Source organism: Mirounga angustirostris, unplaced genomic scaffold, assembly GCF_029215605.1.
Source record: "Mirounga angustirostris isolate CCGP_5_RB_7025 unplaced genomic scaffold, mMirAng1.0.hap1 SCAF_3, whole genome shotgun sequence".
NCBI lineage: Eukaryota > Metazoa > Chordata > Mammalia > Carnivora > Phocidae > Mirounga > Mirounga angustirostris.
This window is the reverse complement of record NW_026991711.1, coordinates 94,513,813-94,531,770: the sequence shown is the minus strand read 5'-3', so window position 1 is coordinate 94,531,770 and position 17,958 is coordinate 94,513,813. Positions and strand designations below refer to the sequence as shown.

The 17,958-nt window shown below is 36.2% G+C and overlaps 1 protein-coding gene across 6 annotated transcripts in view; it reads left to right on the top strand.

Annotated features, from left to right (window-relative positions):
- PTPN4 (protein tyrosine phosphatase non-receptor type 4) overlaps positions 1–17,958 on the top strand; it is a 233,895-nt gene that overhangs the window by 75,917 nt on the left and 140,020 nt on the right. For all 6 annotated transcript variants that reach the window (XM_045869013.3, XM_064586413.1, XM_045869010.3 and 3 more), the window contains one exon: positions 13,431–13,538. In XM_045869013.3, coding sequence (XP_045724969.1) covers positions 13,431–13,538 — 108 coding nt within the window. The remainder of the gene's footprint in view (positions 1–13,430; positions 13,539–17,958) is intronic.

Below are 17,958 nucleotides of genomic sequence, written 5' to 3'. Positions count from 1 at the left end.
CTCTGCCTGCCAATCTCTGTTTGAGTCCCGGTTGAAAATTGCTTTTTTCCAGAGAAGACTTTTACGTGCTTTTGCCAGTGAGTTGGGGGTACCATCATCCCAGGATCTCTTGTATTTTTTCACTTGGGGTTCTTAGACCACATTGTAGGATGAATTCTGACCAGGTAGGCAAGTTGTACTTTTACTTTTCAATTTCTTGTATTTTTCTGTGCCATTCTGCATGGTATGATTGTTGTTGTTGTTATTTACTTTTACCAGTATAAAGTTTGTGGATCTCTTGTATTTCCAGCCTGCATGGATCCTGGTATCACTTTTCATTCCCATATGTTCCTTTGGTTAAATTAGAAGCTAGAAAGCATAAGGGCTGGAAACTGACTTTAGTATTTTTGAATAGCTAGGCTTCCTGATTTCACTTTGTTTTGGAGGGTTGTTTCTGCTTCTTTTAAAAATACTAGCTCATCGCTTCTCGGCCTTTTGGCTAAGATCAAGTGTAAAAATACTAGCTCAGTAACAGATTAGAGTGGTTATCCTTGTCTTAATCCTTATCTTGGAAAAGCTTTTCAACATTGAGTATGATGTTAGTTGTGGGTTTTTCATATGTAGCCTTTATTATGTATGTTTCTTCTATGCCCACTTAATGTTGAGACTTTCTATCATAAGTAGATGTTGAATTTTGTCAAGTGCTTTTTCTGCATCTACTGAGATGCCCGTATGATTTTCATCCTTTGTTGATGTGGTGCATCACTTTGATTGATTTACAGGTGTTGAATTATTCTTGCATCCTTGTAATAAATCCCATTTAGTCCTGGTTATGATCTTTTTTTTTTTTTTAAGATTTTTAAATTTTTTATTAGAGAGAGAGTACAAGCAGGGGGAGCGGCAGGCAGAGGGAGAGGGAGAATCAGGCTCCCTGCTGAGCAGGGAGCCCGATGTGGGGCTCCATCCCAGGACCCCAGGATCATGACCTGAGCGGAAGGCAGACGCTTAACCCGTCTGAGCCACCCAGGCACCCCCGATCCTTTTAATATATTGTTGAATTCAGTTTGCTGATACCTTCTGTTGAGGAATTTTCCATCTGTGTTCATCAAGGATATCAACATGTTTGTTTTGTTTGTTTTGGTGGTGTCTTTGTCTCATTTTGGTTTTGGGAAATCTGGCTCCATAAAATGATTTTGGAAGCATTCCTTCCTCTTCGTTTTTTTGAATAATTTGAGAAGGCTAGGTACTGACTTTTTAAAGTTTCGTAGAATTCATCTCTGAAGCCATCTGGTCATGGCATTAGGGTTTTAGGAGTTTTTAAATTACAGATTTAATTTCAATACTTGTAATTAGTCTATTCAAATTTTTTATTTCTTTGTGATTCGATCTTTGTAAGTCATTGTTCTAGGAATTTATCCATTTCTTCTAGGTTTTACAATTTGTTTGCATACTTGTTCATAGTAGTCTGTTATCCTTTTTATTCCTGCAGGGTAAATTGTAACTTAATCATTCGGGCCCTCTTTTTTTTTTTTTTTGCATGGGTCTCATTAGAGATTTATATCTTTTCAAAGAGCCTGTTAGTTTCATTGATCTTTTCTATTGTTTTTTGAAGTCTCTGTTTCATTTTTTTCTTTCTTTCTTTCTCTCTCTCTCTTTCTTTCTTTCAAGATTTTATTTATTTGAGAGAGAGAGCACAAGAGAGCGCACAAGGGGGGGATAGGGGCAGAGGGAGAGGAGAGGGAGAATCAGGCTTCCTGCTCAGCAGGGAGCCCAATGCGGGACTCACCCCAGGACCCTGGGATCATGACCTGAGTGGAAGGCAGATGCTTAACGACTGAGCCCACCCAGGCGCCCGTTTCATTTATTTCTGCTCTGATCTTTACTATTTCCTTCCTTCTGCTAACTTTTTGAGCTTTCTTTGTTCTTCTTTTTCTGGTTCATTTAGGTGTAAGATTAAATTGTGTATCTGGGATTTTTCTTGTTTCTTTAGGTAGGCCTTTATCACTATCAACTTTCCTCTTAGAACTGTTTTTGCTGCATCCCATGGATTTTTGAAAGTTATGTTTCCATTTTCATTTGTCTCAAGGTGTTTTTTCTTTCTTTTTTGATTTCTTTGTTGACCCATGGTTTGTTTAGTAGCGTGTTTTTTAGTCTACACGTGTTTGTGTTTTTGCCTGTTTTCTTCTTGTAATTGATTTCTAGTTTTATACTGTTGAGGCTAGAAAAGATGCTTGATATGATTTTAGTCTTCTTGAATTTATTGAGACTTGTTTTATGGGCCAACATATGATTTATCCTAGAGAATATTCCATGTGCACTTGAAAAGAATGTGTGTTTTGCATCTTTTGGATGAAATGTTCTATACATACCTACTGAGTTAATCTGGTTTAATGTGGTGTTTAAGGCTGCTCTTTCCTTATCGATTTTCTGTCTGGTTGATCAGTCTTTCCAGTGGGGTATTAAAGTTCCCTACTATTATTGTGTTATTGTCTGTTTCTCCCTTTTTGTCTGTTAGTATTTGCTCTATATATTTAGGTGCTCCTATGTTGGGTGAGTAAATATTTATGAATGTTATATTTTCTTTTTGAATTGACCCCCTTTTATCTAATGCCCTTCTTTGTGTTTTGTTACAGCAAAATTTATGTAGTTTCATTTTACTTTTTCCCGCTTTGAGTAAGGAGTTATTTGTGTGCTTTTTCTCCTTCATTCTGTTAATGTTAAATTATTAATTATATGTATAGCTTTTGTGATATTAAATCCTCCACAAAATCTTTGAACCTTTTTTTGTCGTGATGCCAAATTGTTTGCTAGTATTTTTTTTTTTTTGAGATTTTTGCATCTCTATTCATTAATGTGATTTGCCTTTATATGTTCTTTTACTGTTATTATTCTCTCTTGAATTAGAATAAGAGTAATTGGGTAACATTCCCTGCTTTTCTGTTCTTTGAAATAGTTCAGGTAAATGGAGATTATGTATTCTTTGAAGGTTAGAACTTCACAGATTTAGTAATGCTGTATGTGCCTTACTGATTTTCTTTCATAGTTTTAGGTCCAAATGCTCTATGTGGTTCTATTTTGCATTTTTGTTCTTGTTGTTAATTTTTTTATTGTTAGTCTTATTAGAGGCTTGCATGTCCTTAATTTTTTCAAAGTAATTACTTTTCCCAAAGTAATTTGGGAGTATGGTGAAGTGTTGATTTGGGTTAACTTTTATTCTTTCCTTATGGATATCTGGTTTGTTCACTGGCATCTTACTGAAAAAAACTTCCTTTTCTCAGTGCCCTCTAGTAGTAGTCTGTTGGAAATAAAGTTTGTGTGGGTCTGTTTTCTGGCCTTTTCCCCCTATACTAATGATCTTTTCATCTGTCTTTGCCAATCCACACTGTCTTAATTACTTTAGCTTTTTTATAGTAAGTATTTGTATTGGATAGAGAAAATCCTATTATATTTTTAATGTTTTTACTCATTAAGTTTATAGTTTTTATAGTTCTTTTATTTGAAGTTTTAAAAGGAATGTAATTCAGCTTTCCTGACCTTTGCTCTTGATTCCACTGGTGTTTTATAATTTTGGATTGTGACCTTGTTTTCAGATAAGCGTTATCTCTGGGAATCATCTGTAGTCTGGGTTAAAGATGTGTTCCTTGAAGGATGTTTTGTTTTTACCCTGGACTAATATTTGATCATAATTATTCACCTTTGGGAATCTACAAGCAAAAGATGGTATAAACTCAAACTTTAGACCCATGTGAGGGCAGCCTTGTGTTTGTGAATTTTCAGGGTAGACTTTTCCTCTTCATCTGGATCTCAGGTAGAGGCAGAAAAACTTCTTTAATTTCATCCTGGGCTGGTGGGAGGATTTTTTCTCCCTTAGTCTGCCTTTCATTAATAAATGTCACCATCCAAGTTTGGAGTTTTGGTGGGAAAGTCTTAGTTCTGTATCTCACCTTATTTGAGCCCGTGTCCTACTCATTGTCTCACCTGTGTGTGATAAACTTAGACTGCTTATTCTTTTTTTTTTTTTTTAATTTTTATTTATTTTACAGAGAGAGCACGCATGGGCACATGAATGGGCGGGGGTAGGGGTAGAGAGAGAAGGAGTGAATCTCCTCCCTGCTGATCGAGGAGCCTGACCTGGGGCTCAATCCCACAACCCCAAAATCACAACCCAAGCTGAACTGAAGAGCCAGCTACTCAACCGACTTAGCCATCCAGGCAACATGACTCCTCATTCTTTAACAAGCCTTTCCATGGTAGTCCTAGCACAGCTTTTAAGTTTTCTATTTCCTCCTTTCTCCATGCTTTAGGCTTCTTTTCAGCCCAGCTGTACAAATTAAAAGAATGTTTATTACATTTTATCCAGCATCTCTAGGGATTTTGTTGCAGAGAGTTCTTAGATTATCTACTCTGCCATATTGCTGGAAAGGAAAGTTGGTATTTTTAAATGGGTTATACAAAGCAATTGTGTATTTTCAGCTTAAAAAATGTTCCTTTCACATGGGAAGACAAAGTATAAATAGTCTTCCATTGTTGATAACGGCAAAATAATTCTATAAAACAAAGTATTTTTATGATGGCTGTAAACATAGGCTCTTGGGCCAGATAATCTGGGTAGAATATAAGTTCTGCTACTACCTGTGTGATCTTTAGAAATCTGTGTTTGTTTTCTGTGTCTCAGTTTCTTCATCTTCAAAGAGTCTTAATAGGACCTACCTCATAGGGTTGTTATGATAATTAAATGAATCAATACACGTTCACTTACAATAGTGTCTGACATAGCAAGTATTGGCTTGTAAGTGTTGACAGTAAGTGTTGGCTATCTCTCTTGTTAATTATTACTCACTTTGCTAGCCATAATTCTTACTTCTTGAGGTTCTTTCTCTTTATGCAAAACCTTTTTCTGACTTCTGTATAGAAAAAAAAAGCAGTTTTTTAACTGTAGAAGGCATAGTTTATATTTGAAGTACCATAATATTGTTTCCCTCCTCTTGTTTTATAAATTCATTCCAGGCAGAATAAAGAAGCTATTGAGATGCCTGGGTGGCTCACTTGGTTAAGCGTCTGCCTTCAGCTCAGGTCATGATCCTGGAGTCCTGGGATTGAATCCCACATCAGGTTCCTTGCTCAACGGGGAGATTGCTTCTCCCTCTGTCTGCTGCTCCCCCTGCTTGTGCACTTTCTCTCTCCTCTGACAAATAAATAAAATCTTAAAAAAAAAAAAAGAAAAGAAAAAACAAGAAACCTTAAGCCCTATTAAGTTTTACATTTTCCATCAATAAGTTACCTCCATTTCTTGTCAAAATCAGTGTGTGTTTATGTTATCTCTTAAAGTTTATGTTGTGTGTTAAGAATCTCTGCTCACTTTAGACTCCTAATGAAAATCTTTTTCCATTGTGTATGCTTCATCCAGGGATATAATCAAAGTACATCCTCTAAGAGCAATATGCCTTTGGCCTAAACATTATGGAAATAACTCTTTCCTGCAAGCCTTCAGTGTTTCAACTTGCTTACTTGTTACATAATTGTCTTTTTTCTTACGTGAAAACATTCCTCTTTTTCATCTTCAGGAGAGCATCTTTAGAAGTAAGGGATCTCAGAGATCATCTAATTTAGTTGTTTTCAGACATTTTAAAGTGTGGAATACTTTTTTTTCTGCCGTGAAGATACACACACACACACACACACGTGTATGTGTAGGTAGGTGGGTGGGTGCAGTGGATCAGTTACACTTAACTATGGTTGAAGCAGGAAGCCTAAATTTGGCCTTTCCTCCCTCAATACATAGATGACCTAGTCTATTCCTATAGGTTAGAGTTGATGAAATTGGCCTAGGTAGAAACAGAATTCACCCAAGGCTACATACTAACTGGCCAAATAAGGACATGGCCTATTTATTATTTCCATTTTACTGTACTACCCTCCAAAGAATTTTTCTCTGCCATAGGTTTTGTAGTGCTGCTGCTTGGTGTTTTCTTATAAACTTGTCTAACACATCTGTCCTTGTGCTTGGCCTGCCAACAGGAATCTCAGTTTCGCCTGGCAGTTGTTACTGATTTAAAGGTCTAGTGATAAACCTAGATAAGTTCTGTTAGGAACAATTTCTTCATCTTTAAAGGAACTGTTTCCAGTAAGTTTCTGTGAAGATGCACTATCCCTTGTGCTTTAGAGATTTTCTCAAATGCCTTATTTAACTGGTCCTCTTATGAAGTCAGAAAAACTGAAGAACCAGGAATGCTTGCAAAGGGACTTGAAAGCCATATAAACTTAATTTTTTTTCTGTAGGCCATTTTGTCACTCACTTATTCAATTATCAAATATATTTTTATTGCCTTCTTTGGCAGTCACTGTTCTGCCTACTGGGGATTTTGACACATGTCAGGGTTCTCCATCAGCTGTTTCCTTACTCTTTCTTCTGACTCTGGGCAAAGACATCTATGTTATGGCTTCAGTATTTTTTACTTTCTGTGATTGAGTCTAGTTTTTGCCCTGTGAGTTAGGGCTGTGTTGAGGCCTCCAACTTTTGTCCACACCATCCTCTGTTTTAAAATCTGTAACACGGAGTTGAGATGCATGAGAAATGCTGGTGGCCTGTTCTTCTGTGGAGATTCTGTATCCCTTGACTAACATCTAAGAATAGAGGAATTCCCATCTTATTGGCCACACTGGAACGGAGCTTGCATAGTATTGGCCTGGGAGGAAGAGAGAGAAAGTGGATCATGGCTCAAGTGCCACAGACTCTATTCTTACCAAGATTTAGTACAGTTTTTTGAATAAATGCTGTTTCATTTGTTTTATGCTCTTACCACAATTCCCTGAGACATTAAATTGTTGGGGTTTGTGTGTGTTTTCGTTTGTTTTTTAAATTATTTTCCTTAGCAATAGTTGTTTTGCTGGTGACTAGGTCAATGAAACTGCTTTCAGGGCATCATTACCTGGTTGATTTTGAGCATCGAACCAGCCTTGCATCTCTGGAAAACCTTACTTAGTCATTGTGTGTAATCCTTTAAGGATTGCTCAATTCCATCTATTAATATTTTGTTGAGGAATTTTGCATTTATTTTAATGAAGAATATTTGCTTATAGTTTTCTTTTTTCGGGCTTTGGCTTTGGGGTCTGCGTATACTGGTTTCATAGAGCGAGTTGATTTTGGGGCGGTAGGTTGAGTAGAATTGTTCTTTTTTTAATATAATTTTTTTAAAAAGATGTTATTTATTTGAGAGAGAGCACAAGCAGTGGGAGGGAGAAGGACAAGCAGACTCTACACTAAGTGTGGAGCCAGTTGCGGGGCTCAGTCCCATGATCCTGAGATCATGACCTGAGCTGAACTCAAGAATGGGACACTCAACCGACTGAGCCACCCAGGCACTCCAAGTAGAATTGTTCTTAATTCTTATTTAAATGTTTCTTAGACTTCTCCAGTGAAATCATTAGGCCCAGGAGACTTCGGTTTTGGGGAGGTGTTCTTGTTTGTTTGTTTTTAAGAGGTTTTTGCTTGTTTTTTAAGTATAATTTCATTAAAAAATAATTATGCGGGGTGCCTGGGTGACTCAGTCGGTTAAACGTCTGCCTTCAGCTTCGTAGTTTTTTCTTCTTGAGGAATTAGTTTATTTCATCCACATTGTCAGATAGATTTATTGTATAGATATGTTTCTTCTAGTTACTTACCTTGTAAATGTTTTTGGAGTGTGTAGTGTCATCCTTACTTTTAATTCTATAATTGGTAATTTGTATATTCTTCTTTTTCTTTTACCACTCTTGCTAGAAGTTTCTCAATTTTATTGATCTTTTCGAAGAACTAGATTTCCAGAAATTTCTTTCTTTTTTTTTTTTAAGATTTTATTTACTTATTGGAAGGGGGAGAGAAGAAAGCGCATATGCATAAGCGGAGGGAGGAGGGGCAGAGAGAGAGGGATATGCAGACTCTCCCCTGACTAGGGAGACTGACTAGGGGCTCAATCCCAGGACCCCCAGGGATATGACCTGAGCCAAAGGCAGACACTTAACCATCTGAACCACCCAGGTGCCCCTCCATAGATTTCTGCTCTTACCTGTATTTTACTCCTTTCCTTCTGTTTATTTTGCTTTTTTTTCTAGTTTTCTTTAGGAGGGAGTTCAGGCTATTGACTTGAGACCTTTCCTTTTATCTAATGTAAACATTTAGATCATAAATTCTCTTTTCAGCACTACTTTAGTCAAATTTTGATATGTCATTTTCTTTTTTCCAGGTTATTGTACTTTTTTATTTCCCTGAGTCGTCTTTATTCTGTGGAATGTTGAAAAATGTGTTCTTTAATTTCCAAGTGTTTCCTTTCTAATTTTTTCTTAACTTTCTGTTACTGTTTACTGTTTTTATTGAATTCATTATGATTATAGAGCACTAATTTTAGTTTTCAATTTCATAAGGTTTATTTAATGACCCAGGATATGGCTTGTCTTACGAATGTTCCATCGACAATTGAAAAGAATGAGTATTCTGATGTTGGCTGGAGACTATCTTATATGTGTCAATTGGATCCTGTTAGTTGATGTATTGTTGAATTCTTCTATATTCTTGCTAATTTTCTATTTAATAACTCTAGCAGTTGCTAAATATTTGACATTGCCAGTTATATTTGTGTTTTCTATTTTCTAATTATCTTCCCACTCTATTTTTATTTGATTTGTTTTCTAGCTATGTTGTTTTGTGCATATTTTCTAATGTCCTTTTTTCCATCTAGTAAAACTATTTGCTCTCAAGTGTACTTTTTAAAATTAATGTTTGCATGATATAGCTTTTCCTATCCCTTTGCTTTCAGTCTACATACATTATTATATTTTAAGTTTTAAGTTTTTTTTAACTAGTAGGTAGATCATGGTTTTTTCCTGCTCTGTTAATCTCTACCTTTTCACTCATCTATTTAGACCATGTACTTTCATGTAATTATATGTTAGAGCTTAGGTGTGCTATTTTATTACTTGCTTTCTGTCATTATATTTTTTAATTTGTTTTTTTTCTTCCCTTTCTAATAGATTACGTGAACATTTTTTAGAATCTTTTATTTCAGTGCTTTTGAGAGTATATTTTTTGCATAGCTTTATTTGATGGTTGCTGTTATTATGTTTTATATATACAAATTACAGTAGTATAGTTGACGTTTGAACAATATGGGTTTGAACTCCATGGGTCAATTTATATGCATAATTTTTTAGATAAATATAGTACAGTACCATAAATGTATCTTATTTTATGATTTTCTTAACTTAATATTTTCTTTTCTCTAGCTTACTTTATTGTAAGAATATAATACATATAACATATAAAATGTGTGTTAATTGACTTTTTGTTATCAGTAAGGCTTCTAGTCCCCAGGTGGCTATTACTAGTTAAATTTTTGGGGAGTCAAGAGTTATATACAGGTTTTCAACTGTGGGGCAGGGGGTGGAAGTTGGCACCCCTAACCCCTCGGTTGTTCAAGAGTCAACTGTATATTGGTAACAACATTTTAGTACCTTGAGTATTTTTGCTAGTTTCTCCCACTCTGTTGCTCTTTCTTCTTTTCTGTTTTTCTAAGTTTCATAGTTAACTCCTCTCCCAAATGCTCCTTTTTTTTGTTTCATAGATGCCAGGTGCTATAGCTGAATGGTGGTGTTAGTGGAAGTCTAGGCTTCCCTCTCACCTTCTGCTGTCTCCACTAGTGAGGGAAGCCAAACGCTGCCTGTTACCATGAGGCTAAAGTGAAAGTTCAACAATATACTCAGTTACTGCTGATACCACCACTAAGGAGTCTTGCAGCTTGATTTTGGTTTTGGTTGGCAGAAAGTAGACTAGGCTTCCCACTGGCTCCCAGCTAGTACCAGGAGGCATGTAGAACTCTAGGCTCTCTACTTGATTTCCATGGCACTACTGGATATGGGCTCAGTTTTTTCCATTGGATTTGGCAGGAGTAGGATCGGCACCTGGGTGGTTCAGTTGGTTAAGCATCTGACTCTTGGTTTCGACTCAGGTCATGGTCTCAGGGTCGTGGGATTGAGCCCTGTGTTGCAGAGTCTGCTTGAGATTAAATCCCTCTCCCTCTGCCCCCGCCCCCGCCGTGTGCATGTGTGCACTCTCTCTCTCTTTCTTTCTCTCTCTCGCTGTCCCCCTCTCTCTCAAATTAAATAAATAAATAAAATCTTTAAAAAGAAAATAGAAGAAACCCTCGTTTTCCTGGTCATTTGGCTAGGGAAAGTAGGTTTGTTTATTTGTTTGTTTGTTTTATGGGCTCCACGTGGAGCCCAACACAGGGCTTGAACTCACAGCTTAACTGATTGAGCCACCCAGGCACCCCATGAAAGGAGGCTTTTCTTGGCCTGTTTTCATCAGCGCCTATTGGCATTTCTGGGCTGTAGGAATCTCTGGAACTAAATCTTTGATGTATGGGAGATGAAAACAAAACTGATGACTCAGAGTAGAAAATAACCTATTCATTTGGAAATAAATCCATTATATGTGGTCAACAGGTATTTGACAAAGTTACCAAGATGCATTCAGTGGGGAAAGAATAGTTTCTTCAACAAATGGTGCTTGGACAACTGAATACCCACATGCAAAAGAATGAAGTTGCACCCCTATCTAGGTATATACCTACCATATATAAAAATAACCTCCAAAAGGTGAAAGAACTACATGTTAAGAGCTAAAACCATAAAACTTTCAGGAGAAAATACATAGGTAATTTTTCATGACCTTGGATTTGGCAATTAATTCATAGGTATAACATCAAAAGAAATAAATGAATAAATTTGGCTTCACAAAAATTTAAAACTTTTGTGTATCCAAGTATATGATCAAGACACCTACAAATGAGAGAAAATATTTGTATCCAGAATATAAAGAACTTATAGAACTCAACAACAAAATGATTATCAACCCAGTTTTTAAAATGGGCAGAGAGGCACCTGCCTCTCAGTTGGTTAAGTGTCTAACTCTTAATTTTGGCTCAGGTCATGATCTCAGGGTTGTGGGACTGAGCCCCCCCACATTAGGCTCCACGGTGAGCATGGAGCCTGCTTAAGATTCTCTCTCTCCCTCTCCCCCTCCCCCCCAAAAGAAAATAAAATAGGCAAAGAACTTGATTAGACATTTCTCCAAAGATCTACAAATGACCAATAAGCACATGAAAAGAATCCTCAATATCATTAGTTTTTATGGAAATGCAAATCAAGACCACATTGAAGTACTACTTCATACCTACTGGGATGGCTTTAATCAAAAGAATAAAGAATAACACATGTTGACAAGAATTTAGAGAAATTGGAATTTCACACATTGCTGGTGGGCATGTAAATTGCTACAGCTGCTATCGTCAGGAGTTTGATGGTACCTCAGAAAGTTAAACATAATTTCCATATGATCCATCAATTCCACTTTGTACCTACCCAAAAAAACAGTATTCTTGGTAGCATGATTGACGGTACCCAAAAAGTGGAAACAATCCAAATGCCATCAACTGAAAAATTGTGATATATCCATATAATGGAGTATTATTTAACCATTACGAAAGGGAAACTAAGGGTGGATACAACATGGATAAACCTTGGAAACAGTATGCTAAGTGAAAGAAGCTACACACAAAAGGTTACATATGTTTGGTTCCATTTATATGAAATGTCCATAATAGATAAATCCATAAAGACAGGAAGCACATTAGTGGTTGCCAGGTGGTGGGGAGGGATACTCTTTAATGGGAATGGTATTTGTTTGGCATGATGAAAATGTTTTGGAACTAGATAGAAGTGATGCTCGCACAGTATTGTCAGTGTACTAAATGCCACTAATTTGTACAAAATGGTTGGTTTTAGATTATGTGAATTTTACCTCAATGAAAAGGAATGGAAAGAAGGGTGGCTCAGTCATTGAGCGTCTGCCTTTGGCTTAGGTCAAGATCCCAGAGTCCTGGAATTGAGCCCCATGTCGGGCTTCCTGCTCAGCAGGAAGCCTGATTCTCTCTCTCCCACTCCCCCTGCTTGTGTTGCCTCTCTTGATGTGTCTCTCTGTGTCAAATAAATACATAAAATCTTAAAATAAATAAATAAATAAAATAAATGGAAAGAAAAAAGGAGTTCCTTAGCCAGGCTTCCACTTTCTTTTCACCTTTCAGAGTTTTCTTATTTTTAATGTTTTTTGTTTCTTTGTTTCACTTAGTTGGAGGTATAGGGAGTAGATTTCTCCCTACTCCATCTTGTCTCTAGAAGAATACGTTAGACTCACCTTAGTAGCTTTTTAAAATACTAATGCTTGATCTCCATCCTGGACTAATTTAATGAGAATGGGAGAAGGGTGGGGGGGAAGGTAAGTTGCGTCAGTATAAAAGATATTTACATGTTATTCGAATGACAACTACCATTGTGAAGCACTCTTTGAAGCGCATATTTTCTGCCACTGATGAGTTTTGCAAGTAGCTTTTTTTTCTTTTATATATATTTTTTATTATGTTCAATTAGCCAACATATAGTATATCATTAGTTTTTTTTAATTTAATTTTATTATGTTATGTTAATCACCATACATTACATCAGCCTGGCCAATAAAACATGAAGGAAAGTTCTTTGTAAGATAACGTTACAAAGAAGGTTGTTTTTTTGTACATTGTCATGTATTGGTATGAATTTTGAAATTGCTGTGACCATCTTGTTAACAGCCTACAAAGACAGTTAATACCAGGAATGCATCACTTTTCAGTCATGATTTAAATGGAATAATAAAAACAATAAGATACATGATAAAGATATATGCATGAGTTAATGTGGCAATAATATACAATTACAAAAATATGGTGATAATAGCCTGAAAGCAGAATCCATTTCAATCAAAGGTTTTCCTTAATGCCATTTATTTATCTTTTTTATTATTATTATTTTAGAGAGTGGGGGCGAGAGAGAGAGAAAGAGAGAGAGAGAGAAAGAAAGAAAGAGAGGTGGGGGAAAGGGGCAGAGGGAGAGGGAGAGAGAGAATCTTAAGCAGGCTCCACACCCAGCACAGAGCCTGAAGCGGGGCTAAGTCTCACAACCCTGAGATCATAACCTGAGACAAAATCAAGAGTCAGATGCTTAACTAACTAAGCCAACCAGGCAGGCACCCCAATGTCATCATATTTATTATATTGCTCTCTACACCATCTGAACTAAAGTTACACTGTGGTGTTGGTTTTTTTTTTTTTTTTAAGTTTATTTTTTTAGTAATCTCTACACCCAATGTGGGTCTCAAACTTATGACCCAGAGATCAAGAGTTGCATACTCCACCGACTGAGCCAGCCAGGATCCCCAAGTCAGACTGATTTTTAAGTAGTATATAACATGTAAACTCTTTATCCCTAATCAAATCATTGTTGTGGAAACCGTTGTCAATTTAATAGAAGAGGACAAAAGTTCAGGAGCTCAAAAATCTGAAAGTATATTGCCTACCAGTTTTGATTTCCTTTTATTTTTCTTCTAGAAACATGATCAGGGGCAAGTTCTGTTGGATATAGTCTTCAAGCATCTTGATTTGACTGAGCGTGACTATTTTGGTTTACAGTTGGCTGACGATTCCACAGACAACCCAGTAAGTTTAAGCTGTTGTATTTTGTTTCATTTCACTTTTTCTCTCTGTTCATAATATAAAGTTCTTTCCGATTTATAATGTTTACTAATCTAATTAGTGAGGAGTTTTTTTAAAAGGATTTAATTAGAATGATTACAGGTAATTCTTTTGCCTTTGTTCGTCATTTTCTTGATGTTTTAATTTGTAAAGTTTTTTCCTTAAGGTTTTCATAATTATAAGTCAGTTTAAATCTAGTGCCAGTTTCCTCATTTATGTGTCTCAAAAACTGAGATGTAAATCTAATTCATGATACTTGACTGAAAGAGAAAACTGGGCATAAAGGTTAAAATATTAATGCAGTATTAAAATATTGAAGTAAAATATTTAAAAATGTTAATGTATCTTAGTCTTACATAAATTAGCCTCCATTAAAATGAAATCATACTTTTTTGTGGCATTCATGGCAATCTTTTTTTTTTTTTTTAAAGATTTAATTTATTTATTTGACAGAGAGAGACATCAGAGCAGGGAGCCTGATGCAGGGCTTGATCCCAGGACCCTGGGATCATGACCCGAGCCGAAGGCAGACGCTAAACGACTGAGCCACCCAGGCGCCCCAATGGCAATCTGTTTCTAACTAAAATTCTTAATTTGTTAGATGTAAATTTTCCAAGTAGGAAGATTCAAAGGAGACCCTCCCAAATGAGATAGAGATTAAATATCACAGCTCTAAATTTCTTAGGCATTAAGTTATTTAGATTGTCACTAATTCTTTAATAGTTGGAATCATGATTGTTTTTGTTGGAAAAAATCACATTACAGACATAGAAGATAGCATGTGATGAGTAACAGAAATGTTGAATTCTTTGAACATTTATATGCTTATACAGATAGGGCCTTTTACAAAAGAATATGGTACTCTTCTTGATTAGTACAGGAGAAGGGCTATTTTGAAGGAGACCTTTTGTATATATAGTTTAGAAAATTGGAATCAGTGCTTTAAAATCAGTTTGTAAGGGCATATTAATAAAATGGCTGTCGAAAATAAACTCTTATGTGGAAAGTAAGTTTCTCTCTATCTCTTGTTCTGTCTCTCTCAGTCGGAATCCTAGGTTTCTGAATAGAATGGTTAACGGGAAGTAAATATGAGATGTTAAGTATTACTTTTTCTTGGCATCATTTACTGGTTTTGTATGAAAAACTGAGGATGATGTGGATAAAAGAAAGCAAGAGCCAGCTAGTCTTAGTGCAAAGAAGTCCTTTTGTACTGAACTGAAATAAAAACAAATTTTCCCTATAAGTTGATGCCTTCACCAGGGGCTAGAGCTTCTACACGGGCCTAGAGGAGGAATATTATTTCTTGATGAATAAACAAATGTGAAAATGGAAGTAAGTAGAAATGTCAGTGATGCAGTCTTTCCCAGAAAGTTAAATTGTGAACCAGGCAAATTCCCCAAAGGTGTCTGCTATACCTCACTTAGTGTAACATTGAGCTAAAAAAAAAAAAAAAAAATTCTTAGATTATCTTGCTGACAGTTCTAGGCCCAACCCTCTAGCTGGAAGCCTATCTATAGATTGATCAGAGAAGTGATAAGACAACAAAGAGCAGCTACTCACCACCATTGTCTCTGCCATGAGTGTGAAAAACCATTACTTGTGACACAATATTCTAGAAGGGCTAATACTGAGATCACATATATTATAAGAGATAAGAAATCCTGTTACATAATTTGTATACAGGAAGACATTTTTATTCTAAGGCAGTTACAGCAGGATGAATATGGGGAAGCAGAGGTATTTTTAGCTGGGTTGATCTTTTTGCAGTCCCCTGCTTTTTCTTATTTTGTCTTACTTTTCTATCTTGAGCTTTCCTTCCCAAATAAGATATATTCCTAGGTCCAAGGGTCCCATTGCTAATGATCTAAAATAATTCTTCCCCAAAATTTAGAATTAAAATTTCAAGGACCCAGAAGAAGCCTTAGAAATTATCTTGTCTAACACCCCATTTTTCTTTTTTAAGATTTTTTTTTAAATTCATTTATTTGAGAGAGAGAGAGAAACAGCATGAGAGGGGAGAGGGTCAGAGGGAGAAGCAGGCTCCCCGCTGAGCCGGGAGCCCGATATGGGACTGGATCCCAGGACTCTGGGATCATGACCTGAGCCGAAGGCAGTTGCCTAACCAACTGAGCCACCCAGGCACCCCTAACACCCTATTTTTCATGAGAAATTATCCCAATCCAATGGGATAAAGCCCAAGTTACTTGCTCACATTAATGAAACTAGTCTTGGGTCTCACAGCTCCCCATGTAGGTCTTTCCCACAGTACTACAATTTCAGTATTTATTTATTTATTTAAAGATTTTATTTATTTATTTGAGAGAGAGAATGAGAGACAGAGAGCACGAGAGGGAAGAGGGTCAGAGGGAGAAGCAGACCCCCCGCTGAGCAGGGAGCCTTATGTGGGACTCAATCCCGGGACTCCAGGATCATGACCTGAGCCGAAGGCAGTCGCTTAACCAACTGAGCCACCCAGGCGCCCTACAATTTCAGTATTTAAATATTCAGAAGAATCTGTGAAATGCCAAAATGCCATGGAAGGGCCCGTAGACAGCACAAATGTTGTAAGTTATGTCCTGTTTCTGATTGTCAATATGAAAATACATCAAGACTCTGAGGATAATTAATGGACTGACAGATGCCATTCTGAAAAAGAGAAAGGAGTAAGGGGCTAAAATTTATAAAACATCTATTATGGACTTGTTTATAAACCAAATTCTCAATTTTATGAATGTATCATTAAAATATTTTTAGGATGGAAAACTGAGACTTAAAAAACTTGTCTAATGACGTAGATAATTAAGTAGCTGAGAAAGGATTTGAACTTGCATCTGGCTCCAAAGTGTATACTCTCCCTACCACAATATACTGCTTCTCAAGAGATGATGATATATAGATGCACAGGAGTTATAAAAATGAACATGTTGAGGAGAGGAGGTATCCATGCAATAAAATTGCCAGCATAGATCAAAAGGAATTTGGTTATTTCTGTAAGAATTAATCCTTGTCAGTCCTTAGTTCAGATTTTTTCCATTTCACTGTTTAGTTAATATATACCTGTATATATGTATGTATATATTTTTAAAGATTTTATTTATTTTTTTGAGAGAGAGCAAGAGAGGGAGAGAGAGCACAGAGAGAGAGGTAGAGGGAGAAGCAGACTCCCCACCAAGCAGAGAGCCTAATGTAGGGCTCAATACCAGGACCCCGAGATCATGACCTGAGCCGAAGGCAGACACTTAACCGACTGAGCCACCCAGGTGCCCCTGTATAAATGTGTGTGTGTGTATGTATATATATATATATTAGGTATATATGTATGTGTTGTGTGTGTGTGTGTGTGTGCGCGCGCGCATAATAGTTTTAGAGGATAAGAGCTAATGTTCCCTTAGGCACATAAACATTGAAATTAATTTAATTGGATTTATAATTGATAAACTTAAAAAGCACCAAATGTTTTATTGTGAACTTGTACATAACAAATATGGACTCACAGTAGGTTATCCTTTTCTTTACAATCTTTCTGGTAAGGAGTTCCAGTATAACAAACAAAATTACTTAAAAGCTTTGTCTTTTCAAAATTTCTTGTTTCCATTAAAACCTATTTATCACAGCTTTAGCTCTTAGCATAATGTATGGTTTAATAGTAGTAGCCAGTGAATGTTTATCGAGTGTGCAAAATAATGAGTAATGTGGTTACAATTCATTATGCATAATTTCTTTATAAGCACTTAAAGTGGCTCTTCCTTATTGGCCTTTATCAGGATGATATTCATTGGAACCCTCCAATTACATTATTCGTGTGCATTTATTTTTTTTGTTTTTTTTTGGGTTTTTGTCCCTAAAGTGACTTAGTGTCCATTAGTGTGGGACAAAGTAGATTTATCAACTGTTGTTGACTTGTTCTTTCTACAGTTTCATCCTTCTGATACTTTGTGTTGTGGTTAGGATCTTTTACTGTTTACTACCATTTCTATATTCCTTAACCTTGTGGCTTTCAAACCTAACATATCACAATCACCTGGATACTTCTTAAAATACAGATATCTGGGCCCTATGCCTAGAGTTTTTGATTCAGAAAGTCTGGTGTGAAGCTCAATAATTTACATTGCAAATAAGTTCCGCTTATAATAATGCTGCTAGTCCAAGGAATCATATTTTGAAAATCACTGCTCTAACCCAATAGGCTAACTAAGATTACTGAAGTAAGAAATAATTCATACCGAATAGCTTGTTCTGTTTTTTGGAGATTCTTTTTACACACTCAAAATTCTTGAATTCATCGGGTTTGAGAAACTATAGGAAAAGTCACATAGAGGATGACTCTTATTTCAACAAGCTGCATTTTAGGACAATATGATTGCTAAAATGTTATCTCATATAT